We start from the raw sequence: 12,081 nt of genomic DNA, 5'->3' as shown, positions 1-12,081 counted from the left end.
CTGTCTGTACTCAGATTTCCCCCACTAATCTTTAACAAGCAGGCAACGATCATAAAACACAAATTACTCACAAGGATCCATGGGCCAATCATGTTAGTGGGGTCCCTAAATCTGTACACACCAAAGTATTGGGAAAATGCTCTAAGATGAAAACCAGGCATTTAAAGATGAATTGACCGCTGATTCAAGTCAATGCAATGCTTTAATTTACCCATTCTGGGAGGAGAAAAACATAATGCTCTAACTTGTTCCATCCTCTAGCATATTTTTGTCATTGTTGCAAAACCTCCAAAACTGAATTTTTATCATCTGGAACATGGAATTGTTTCTTAACTGGATTCTTCAGAATGGTGCCCTAGAATTTGAAGCCCTAGGTTCCTGTCCTTTATAAGCAAGACGATCTTTATCTCTCAGAGACCTTCTAACTCCAGCAATGTTTAGAGTTTATGATGCTATCTGGCTGGAACCAAAGGAAGTTCCCATCAGGAGCCAAGGCCTTTTTTAAAAAAAAAAAATATTTTTAAAATGTATTTATTCATGAGAGTCACAAGAAAGGCAGAGACACAGGCAAAGGGAGAAGCAGGCTCCCTGCAGGGAGCCCAATGCGGGACTCGATCCCAGGACCCCGGGACCACAACCTGAGCTGAAGGCAGACGTTCAACCACTGAGCCACCCAGGGGTCCCATGTCTTAGGTGGCAATGACCTGACCACTACAGTAAAGGGCTTGTGTTGCCACTCATAATGACCAGCTGCCAGGAAAGAAATTAGATGATGGTTATTAATAAAATAATAATGGAGGTAGACAGAAGAGTGCTTTGGGGTAACAACTGGGCTGTGCCCTGGCTGAGAGTATTAGCATACCTCAACGAATTAAAAAAACGGAATGTCAATCAAAAGGTACACACACAGTCTACTTCTCCCTCTGCCTGCATCTCTGCCTCTCTGCCTCTCTCCCTCTCATGAATAAATAAGTAATATCTTAAATTAAAAAAAAAAAAGTGCACACACAGAAAAGAGAACTCTGGACATTGGCAGTGACTCAGCCATGCTCAGGAGGAAGAGGCGGTCGGCAGATTCTTACAGGTAAATGGGAGCACAGGATCACATGATGTCACAAGCAACCTGGCACAGCCACCGGCTCGCGTGGCCCCAACTTCCACGAGCAGTAAGCAGCTTTCTGATTGCATTTCTGACAATATTCGGGCTTTCCCATACAGCAGTTTAGGAGGAAACCTGCTCATCTGGGCCACTTAATAGTTAAAAGTTCTTTCATAGTTACTGTTCATATTTAATGGAAGGGGGGGTAGGGAATGAAGTAGACCACCCGGATTTCTGATAGGCTCATTAAGATGGATTCTGGAATCTGATACTTAAAAAAAAAAAAAAAAGAAAGAAAGAAAGAAAAGAGAGAGAGACAGAGAGAGACAGAGAGAGAGAAGTTGAGAAAAAACACAAGTGGTTTAGTTATCTCACAGGCCACCAGACTCATAGGATAGACAACCACTTTTAACAATTTAGGTTTTCAACCCTGTGTTGATATGCTACCCAGTTCTCAAATGAAGGGTCCAAGACCAGGATGAAATGTGTCCAATCACATGGGGCAGCCTCTCCATGTCCACGATCTCTGAGCCGCTGATGGCCTGCTGTTTGGGCAGGAACCACACAGGGGCCATGCTGAGAACACAATGGCATACCCTGGTGGTGAGGTGCTGGCATACCAGAGGTGGGTGGCCCTGGATCCAGCACCAGTCTTACCATTTAACTTGGCTGTATGGTCTTGGACAACTTACTTCATCTTTAGTGATAGGATCTGCCTAATAATAGTCATCATATTAATAAAATATCCAGACTACATGTAGATCATTTGGTAACATCCAGTACAGGGTGAGGCCTCACCAAACATTACTAATTGTTACCTGACATCTAAAATAAGAGATAATCCAGACAGAAAATCAATAAGGGAACATTGACCTTGAAGGAACGATACATTAGACCAGGTGGACCTCATAGACATACACAGACCACTCCATCCATAGCAGCGGAAATACACGTTCATCTCCTGCAGGCATAGAATGTTCTCTGGGACAGACCACATGCTGGTCTGCAAAACAAATATTAATGAATTTAGGAAGATTGAAACCCTATCAAGTTATCTTTTCAGACCCAATAGTATGAAGCTAGCAATCTATAACAAGGGTGAAACCAGAAATATCACAAATATGTGGAGATTGAACAACCCACTCCTGAAGTAGTTTTAAGAGGGAAGTCACAGACACCTGGGTTGCTCAGTGGTTGGTGCCTGCCTTCAGCTCAGGTCGTGATCCTGGAATCCAGGATCCAGTCCCACATCAGGCTCCCTGCGAGGAGCCTGTTTCTCCCTCTGCCTGTGTCTCTGCCTCTCTCTGTGTGTCTCTCATGAATAAATAAATCTTAAAAAAAAAAAAAAAAAAGATGGAGATAAAGACCACCAAGTGCCTACATTAAGAGAAAGATCTCAAATGAACAGCCTAACTTGACATCTCAAGGCATGAGAAAAAGAACAATCTCTGCTTAAAGTTAGCAGAAGAAGAAAGCAAATAACAAAGATCAGAGCAGAATTAAATGAAACAGACTAAGACAAAATATTTCATCAAATGTCCATTTCAGGGTTCAAATAGTTTGCAATTGTTTTTAAGAAGGCTCAAAATGCATGAAGAAAAGTGTGTAGTAACTAAGATGGAAAGATACAGAGAATGGCATTAAATCAAAGAAATTATCTTCTCTACATAAGCATTAGTAGCCTGTCCTTTGCACAACACATGTTCACAAAACTAAGCCAATCAATGGGGTGCCTGGGTGACTCTGTTGGTTAAGCCGTCAACTCTTGATTTTGGCTCAGGTCATGGTCTCAGAGTTGTGAGATCGAGCAAGCATGGAGTCTGCTTAAGATTCTCTCTCTCTCTCTCTGTCCCTCCCCATCACTCTCTGTCTCTAGAAAACAAACAAACAAACAAAAATGAAAACTAAAAAACTGATCCAATAAAGATAAGGGAGTAAGAATTATAAGGAAACACTAAGTTCTTTGCTTCTTGAGATGCAGGGCCATGCTGTTTTGTTTTGCTTAAGAGAAAATGTAATGTGAACAAAACTATTTTTACAGTTGTTGAAAATATCAAAAGAAATGTTTCTAGGGAGATTTTCATGATTCTGGTAAACCAGAGTCTCAGAAGCACAACTCTGTGTTTAAAAACAGAAGCAGAAAATGCCAGCATGTCACCTAGACGTGGGGACGTTTGGGTCCCAGCACACTGGCATCCGGACTCAGCACCTCAATGGGAAGAACCACCCCAGGCGCCCAGGTTCTGGTTCTCCAGTGCACTCGAAGTTGGATTTTCTCTGATCCTTGAACCTGGCGATTGCTCCACATCTGTTTTGCTCCCATGGCTGGTCCTATAAGCCACAGTGTCTAAACCAAAGCACCAGGTCGAGCAAGCAGCCAGGAGCGATAAGCTGGCCAAGAAAATCTGGACTGGGGGCACCTGGGTGGCTCAGTGGTTGAGCGACTGCCTTTGGCTCAGGGCGTGATCCTGGGGTTCTGGGATCGAGTCCCACATCAGGCTCCCCTCAGGGAGGCTGCTTCTCCCTCTGCCTGTGTCTGCCTCTCTGTCTCTCATGAATAAATAAATAAAATCTTAAAAAACAACAACAACAACAACAACCAGGACCGTGCTGGCATCTCAGCCACAAAGAGCAATGGTTCCATCCCATCACCAGCTTCCCAACCCGACAACTGCTCCTCCTGTGTCGTAGGAAAAATGCCTGATGCCAACTGATTTTCCCCTGACCCCTGCCTCCATCCTTTCTGTTCTCAAAAACCTGTCATTTACATCAAAGGGATTTGTTTTTGTTTTTTGTTTTTTTTTTTAAAGGGATTTGTTTTGTTTTGTTTTTACTTTCCAACAAGAGTACAAGTCAATCAGGGGTGGGGGACTTTTTACACCTTCCTCACTTTGCCAGCCACAGAAGAGAGAAGGACCCAACAGAACCATCTCTGTGCTTGGTTCGGGGACAGCGAGGCGGAGGAGTCAGCGGAGGGAAGATCAGCAGGTCTGGAAGCCACAGGTGCTTTGGGAGAACAGGGCACAAAAGGGAGCGGGTGTGCAGAGGAGGACCTCCGGATGAGCCCTCATCCCTTGAAGCCGTCGGGCATCTCCTCCCTTCCTTGCGGATGTTACTGTTTTTTTCCTTTGGTTCTAGAATAATTTCAAATACTAAAATTGTTCCAAAAAAAAAAAAAAAAGACAGCGCGGAAACTTTGCAGATACCCCTCCACCCAGACTCCCCTAAGGTTATCATCTCACGTTTCCCTAGCACTGTGATCAAACCCTAGAATTTAATCCTGGTATCGTTCCACCAACAGGCTGCACACACATCGTCTCATTTTTCCAGTTTTTTCCAAGAATGCCCTTTCTCCAGGATCCAATTAAGGATCCACCATTTTTACTCACTAGTGGTTAGTCTCTGGTCTCTGATCTCTGACAGTTTGTCAGTCTTTGTTTTTCGTGATCTTGACATGTTTTAAGGATGCCAGTCGGAGATTTTCTTCGGTAGCTGCCCTGCCATTTGGGTTGATCAGATGTTTTCTCATGATTACCCCGGGCTTGGGCGCGTGGGGGAAGGATACCCCCCAGGTGAGGTGCGCTCCTCGCTGGCTACATCAGGCAAGCATTAAGCTCGTCACCTGGCTGCAATGGGGTCTCCTGATGTCTCCTCTGTAATGTTCCTATTTTTTCCCCTCCTCCGCGGCCTTGCCTTCACCTGACCACCACCCCTCTCCCCCACCCTCCCCAGGCACCGGGCTGCAGTCACAAGAACGGTTCTCCTGTTGGGAGTCCGAAGGCACCTCCTGTGACATCGTCCCTTGTGGGGGGGGGGGGATTTTCCTGATGTGTCTCTGTTGGTTCGGGGTTAAACAGGCTTCTGTGCGCTGCCCGTTAGGAAATCAGGGGACCCTCCTCCAGAGCCTTACAACCCCGGGAAGCCACAGGCTGCATTACTGCTGTCGAAATAAAATCATCTGGAAGTATTTTCATTTGAAGCTGGCTTTCAGAAACAGAGGCAAAGCACACTAAGGAAACTAATCTGGGGCATATGGTGTTCCTTTTCACTCATGCACATTTCCAATATAAATCTCCTACTCATTTATATCTTGTTTCTCAGGTTTATTGTGAAGGCAGGTCTCTTTTATTTCTCTCCAAAGAATAAACTCCCTGCCTAAGAGGAGTGAGCTCAGGCAGACAAGCAAAGCAGAGCTCGGCCACACTGAACAGACAATCCCTGGGCTATTGATGCTACTACCTAAGGCCACCTGCCCCGATTTCCCTAATCCAGACCGCACTTAACTCTCTGATTACAGGTTTTCAAAGTTCAGCTGCTTGGGTCCCTTGCTGACTCTCCCTCCCACTAGGTGGCACTACATGTCACCTTCAAAAAGGGGCTGCTCTCCACAGTCTGCGAAGGAAGATTTTATTTTTTTCAACGGTGCAAGGATGTCACACGCCTCGTGGTCAGCTACTAAATTTCATTCGTATAAACACTTCCTCTTTTCTTTCTTTCTTCCTTTTTTTTTTTTTTTTTTTAACATTTACTGTCTTCGGACAGCTTCTGGGACAGGTCAAATCTGAACTCTTGGGACACGGTCCTCAAATGATCACAGGAGACATGTGAATGTTCCAGGCATGGTAGTCATGACCACGTGAGTAATGCAAAAAAAAAAAAAAAATCAAGAATTGCATCACTGGAGACCAGCAACTGGGAAGATGCTTCAGGTCACTGAACTCAGCATTTCCTCAATTTCTAAGTTCTGGTTTCACACACGTTTATCTATTAACTTACCACGATCCCCCATGGAGATTCTTAAACTGTATCAAGTTACATCAAACAGGGCCGTCCAACATTTTAAGACATTCTTATAAATGCGAAGACTAGGGAGTTACAACATTATGTAGTTATGCTATCACTCCGATTCCTCCAATTCCTTATGAAAGGCCTATCTGTAACAGAAAAAAATCTCATTTTCTCGACTGTAACTCATTGCCTCGAACAGAAACCAACTTTCACAAAGCGCGGAGTCCAATATCACTGGGAAACGTACCAAGAGAGGACACTCTTTATCTGCCAAGTTACTATTATTTGGTGGAGAAAGATGACCTTCCTAAAGAAAAGTGCTAAGTGTGTAAAGTTCCCAACGGGACCCTGGTGATTTGAATGATGGTAATTGCAATTTGCAGTTGTTCACATGCACGCTTTAGGGATGGGAGGCCCTTTGTTGTTTATATCAAGTAGGTTTGTTTGCTCTGTGACACTCTTCCCCTCCCAATGTGAGCATCTGGTCTATGTAAGGTTAGCCCCCGATGTCATTAATTGCACAGGCTTATTATTTTATTCCCATGACCCCCTCCAAGATACAGATTTGGCACATATGCTTTCCTGGCCAATCGACAGAGTTATGTATATGAGACAAACATTTTGGCCAGAGGGCTTTCTTTTTTAAGGGGAGGGCAGATCACGGTATCGTGGAGGATTTTTCCACTCTGAGACAGCTATGCATTTCACATAAAACGTATCAGCACACGATAAATCTCATTGTTATAAAGGAATATTGGAGCATGCAAGCTATTCCAGTTCTAGGCTATAACAAACGTGGCTTTTGTTGTTTTTAATGCCCAGACTCACTAGACCCAAAGCCTGTCCCATAACCTCGGTGTCTGATATATCATGCTCAGAAGTTCCGCAGGCACTTAATAACTAGCCTGTTACCAATTCTATCAATTTCCCCACCTACCAAGTGTCTGCTCTTACATGCACCCTTGGGGACACACACACACACACACACACACACACACACACCAGGACTAAGCTGTCTGACTGGTATTGCTGGAGTCGTCTACTGGGATGCTAAGCCCAGAGTACAGGCATTCAGCTAATAAAATGAAAGCTCTGTGGCTTCTCAAAGGGCCTGTTTGCAGCCTCTAGGTGGATAGAGAATGTACAGTCACTGGGAGCTGATGGGAACTATATGCATAAAAGAAATTAGCCCCTCTCCCCCTGTAGGCACACACCCTAGACTCGAGGTCCAAAGCAACTTCTTTCCTCTCTCCTCCTAGCCCACATCCCTTCCCACTGTTCTTTACTCTAAGGACAGAGGGGCTCTCTTTGGACTTCAGTCCCTATGACCTTGCATGGGTGGCCAGGCTCTGCAGCTCCCTTGGCTCGAATTTCATTTCCACCCCGTCATACAGAAGGGGCTTGTGGCTCAGGAGGGTGGGAAAGTGCACATGGAGGTAGTTTGCAGCTGCTCCCAGCTGCTAAGAAATGCCGGTTTCTCCTGATAGGAACCCAGAGTTCCTCTGTCCCGTCCGCCTCTTCGGTAGACTTGGAAAACAAGGCGATGATCGTGAGAGGCCACAAAACTTTAAATTTTGATGGAGCTGGGGTGGGGTGGGGGGGACCAACTCTTAAACTCCAAGCTGATTGATCTCTGATCTTCCTGGATGCTAGAAAGTAAAATATTTTAGTGATACTCTTCTCCACTCAAAAGAAAACACATCATAACATAGGGGAGAAGCATGCTAGCCTGAGAGATTAGGTATGGAACAGTTACTATCTTGTCCCAAAATACGAGAGGAAACAAAAATGTCACACCAAACAAAGTGTTATTTATACGTACATATGCGTGTGTACGCATGTATGTTTAGTATTTTATAAATAGGGATCTTTGGTCTTACAAAGAAAAGAAATGACCCCCCCTTCTGAGTTGGCACAGAAATACCCAGGGAAGAGGGGGGCCTTCTCATTCAATTCTTAGCTCACCTGCTCTTGAAATGACAATAGCAGCATTTGGCTTCCAGAAAAGATCTCAAAGCCTTAAAGCTAATGAAAAAAATTCCCTAACTTTCCTTTATGAACCCACCACCCATACCATGGAAACACACGCAGACTGTTCATTGCAAAGGATTGCTTTCCCATGACATGCAAGCCACAGACATTTGTCGTACTGATATCATGTCTGCTAAATTAAGTAATGTTGGAATGTTTTTTAAAGCCCCCACCAGGGTGGAGTTTCACATCCAGAAGACTCCACCGAAGCATCCTACGTTATCATTAACACATTTCCTGGCATATAAATATCTGTCTTTTTCGTTTGTTCTAGAGGAACATTAGGGCATTTTAAACCAATCAGAGCAGCTTCCCTTTTTAGAGATTTTGAAAAGACTCAACTTTCTTGCCTTTACTACAAATCTGTCCAAAGGAAGAAACCGATTATACTAATCTTGGGACGCAATTTACAAAGTACTTTATGTTTTTTCTCAGTGAGGCAAATGTACCGAAATATCCCAGCCATGGTGGTGGCCACAGTATTCATTCTCAAACACACTCTCCATGGCATTTTCTTTCAGCTTCCTAACAACACACTTCTCCCTTTGTCAGGACAGTAGGGGGCACTGCCACAACGATCTATTATGGCCAACTGTGAGATTTCATAGGGCAAAAAAACCCACGGCTGGACATATAAGATTGTCCCACGTCAATGAGCATCTAAAAAATATTTTACAGGGTTTTTTTCCTTCTATAATTCACTTTGGGGTGCAAACACGAGCTGTCTTTCTGTTCACGTCGCGGGGGCTGGGCGGGGGGCGGGGGGGAGGCAGGGTAAATCAGAAGCATGTGGCAGAAATCCCATATAATAAATTTGGGGCTGACTCAGGAAAGTCTCACCGAATCCCTAATTGTACATACTGGCCAAACACCAGCAGTAATGTCCACTTAATATAGGTTAAGTAGTATTCTGTGCAAGAGATTTTTTTTTTCCAGAGTTAATGTTCAAGTCTCTCTCACAAACATCATACTCCCAAGTTCAGAGCCAAGATGAAAGAGAACTGTGGCAAAATTTCATTAAATGAGCGCATAATCCAGGCTGTATAGGTGGAGGGTTTTTTTTTTTTTTTAATAAGAGTTTTATATGTAATTGAGTTAAACTTAAATTTATGCATCCAATAAAAACCATTGCAAATGGTAAAACAAAGACATTGCTACGACACTTAGAAAATTAAATTCACCAAACCATGAAGTCTACCGTGCAGTTATTTTTGTAACCACCATAAATTGCTTTATAGCACTCCTCTGCTGGAATAAACAATCCAAGGAGAGATTTACTTTACAGCGTGCATCTAGTTTCCAAAAGAGAGTGACCTAAAAGTTTATGACTTTTCTTTCTCCTCCCCTTTCTCTCTCTCTTTTTGTTTTTGTTGTTTTGTTTTGTTTTGTTTTGTTTTGTTTTTTCTTAATACTTGTGTTTCTAAGTTACCTTGAAACATTCCTTCTCTCTTACATGATCTTAAGAAGGTTCAAGGAAAATAAGATCCACGTCTGTAGACTGTGCCCTCAAATACTAAATTCTGGAATAAGAAGAAACAATCCTACTTTGTGGAAATAAAGTCTACATGGTAAAACGAAAAGAAAGAGTTTTAGTGCTAAATGTTTCACCGTATTTAATGGCACCTCAGATCCAAACGTTGTCTTTAGACCTTCCGTGAAGTTGGCTTGAAATGTGTTGTGTCACAGCACTGTACGAAGCCCGATTCAATGCAAACCTCTATAGATAAGAGTTTTAGGGGTCTTTAATCACTTCTTTCTTGTGTCCTTGATGGAAAAAACAGAGCTGCCTTTGTGCTAAAAAGAAGGACCTGTTGTTTCCAGATTCAACAGGTCATTTTTATAAGAACTTCCCAGAGGATACAACATAAATGACAGAAACACAAGGGGATTTTTTTTTAAGTGGCTGATGATTTTAAATGATATATATTCTATATTAAGGGAAGGTTGTTTGTTTTTCTTTCCAACAAATGGAAAGTTACTGTTTTAAAAATGTTTAAGGTTTGAACTTGACTTTTAAGACCACATGTTTTCTCCTAAGTTGGGTTACTGTAAATTCGGCTCCCGAAATCAATCTGAGGGTGTGCCTGACTCCTCAAATAAATAAACTTGTCAGATCAAGTTCATTTCTGTTTCGGAGATGAATTATTTAGTTAGTGAGCTTCTGAACTCTATTTAAATTGTGCCAGTAACTTTTGTGATGCTGTGTCAGTTAAAACAACAAAGAGAACACGTACTTAATGAACAAGATATAACGTCATAAAATGAGAATTCTGGCCACATGATTTTTGGTTGTTCTCGGAGGAAAGAAAACAGGCCAATATTTTATGGCAAATAAAATCCAGGTGACACCAGGATTTATTGGAGTTTGGCTGATTCCATTATTAAAGGTGGTCTAAATTTGAGAAGACTGGCAACTTTAAGATTGAGATCTGAATCGGACTTGTTTCCTAAACTTTATTAGGAGGGTTTTTCACAATGTAACCAGTGTCCTGATTTCTTTTTCTCCCTTTCTTTTTTTAAAAAGGGAAAAAAAAAAAAAGTTGCCTCATTTGGAAAGAGAATTGTTTGAAGATCTTTAGAAAAGTTTCAGCCAGGCCAGAAACACGAGACACTATTCTCTTTAAAGTTAGGAAACACTTTTCAAAACTCATTCCTCACCACAAGCACAAGTTATTACACGGGAAGCCCTTCCTTAAAGCAAGCACACAGGCTGGTTGCTGGCACGAGCGCTAACCTGTATTTCCCAACTGCCCAGCCTCTGGTTCTTGACACTTTTACTAAGTCTCGATATTACTAGGGCAGTGATCTGGCAAAGGGTCAAGGTAAATGAATACCTGATGGCAGAGACTGCAGGAACCACTGGGTACCGTTCAGCAGATAAAGAAGAAATAAAAGCATGCTTTCTGCAGGAAAAGCATGGACTAGGCTACACGCCTCCTAATCGAGGAACAGATTTCTAATTTAGGAGGTCCCTTTCCACCCACCCAAGCCCTTAAGCTAACAACAGAGACACACTGACCGAGCAGGAGAAAAAGATGGGATTGGCTGCGTGAAGGAAAGGAAATCCCAAGGACGAAAGGAAAACTCGTGAAGGCCAAAATGTTCCACCCCTTGCCTCCCTTAACACCCATTTCCCTGGAGGCACAAGGGACGATGGGGAAGGAGACCCCCGCACTCAGGAGCAACGCCTGAGGCCCCTTTGCGTGGAACCTGGAAGGGGATGAGCTGGGGTGGGGGATCCCTGCACCCCGCGCACCCCGCGCACCCCGACCCCGGCTGCGCCCTGCGCCAGCTCACCGGTACCAGGCGAGGCCCTTGTCGTAGCTGCGGTCGAAGAAGTGGGGCTCGGCGCCCACGGCGCGCACGTCGGGGTGCACGCGCAGGAACTCGAGCAGCGCCCGCGTGCCGCCCTTCTTCACGCCGATGATAATGGCCTGCGGCAGCCGCTTGCTGCCTTCGTCCAGCAGCAGGGCCAGCGTCCCCGGCGGGGCCTCGGCGGCGCTGCTGCCGGCCCCCGAGCCGCCGGGACCTCCGGCCAGGCCGGGGGGCTCCCCGTCCCAGGCCGCCTCCTCGCCGTCGTCGCGCGGCACGGCCGGCCGGCGCCTCCGCCACCGCTGCAGCTGCAGGAGGCGCTTCCCGTGCGCCGCCGCGGGCCACCCCGCCGGCTCCCCCGGGCCTCCCGCCAGGGCGCCGCGCCCCGGGGCCCCCGCCCCGCCGCCGCCGCCGCCGCCGCCGCCCGACGGCCGCACCAGCGGGCCCGCCAGGCTCTGGCAGCGCTCGGCCAGGCAATAGAAGACGTAGAGCGACGTGAGCAGCGAGCAGAGCATCAGCAAGAACCTCCGGAAGATGCTGCGGGACAGCGGCTCGGCGGAGGTGGCGGGGGCGCCGGCCGGGCCCGGGGGGGCCATCCTAGCCGGAGGCGACGTCGGGCCGCGCGCGGGCCATGCTAGGCCGGGACCCCGCCGGGTGCCGCGACCTCGGGCTGGGGGCCCCGCATCGCCCGTGCGTCCCTGCGGCCGTGCGAGCTGCCCCGGGGACACGGAGCCGCGGGCGCCCCGCGCGGGACCCCTGCCTCCGGCCGAGGGGGCGGGAGGGGGACGTGGTGCCGTGCTTAAGAGACCATCGTCGTCGACTCGCCCGTCCTGAGCCTGGGGTTCGCGCTC

At 45.9% G+C, this 12,081-nt stretch overlaps 1 protein-coding gene across 1 annotated transcript in view; it reads right to left on the bottom strand.

The window, feature by feature from the left end:
- HS3ST3A1 (heparan sulfate-glucosamine 3-sulfotransferase 3A1) overlaps positions 1 to 11,859 on the bottom strand; it is a 95,768-nt gene extending 83,909 nt beyond the window's left edge. The window contains exon 1 of the mRNA XM_077892583.1: positions 11,216 to 11,859. Coding sequence (XP_077748709.1) covers positions 11,216 to 11,826 — 611 coding nt within the window. The 5' untranslated portion in view covers positions 11,827 to 11,859. The remainder of the gene's footprint in view (positions 1 to 11,215) is intronic.
- Positions 11,860 to 12,081: the final 222 nt, after the last annotated feature.

This window comes from Canis aureus, chromosome 3 (genome assembly GCF_053574225.1).
Source record: "Canis aureus isolate CA01 chromosome 3, VMU_Caureus_v.1.0, whole genome shotgun sequence".
Taxonomy (NCBI): Eukaryota; Metazoa; Chordata; class Mammalia; order Carnivora; family Canidae; genus Canis; species Canis aureus.
This window is presented reverse-complemented; position numbering and strand designations above follow the sequence as displayed.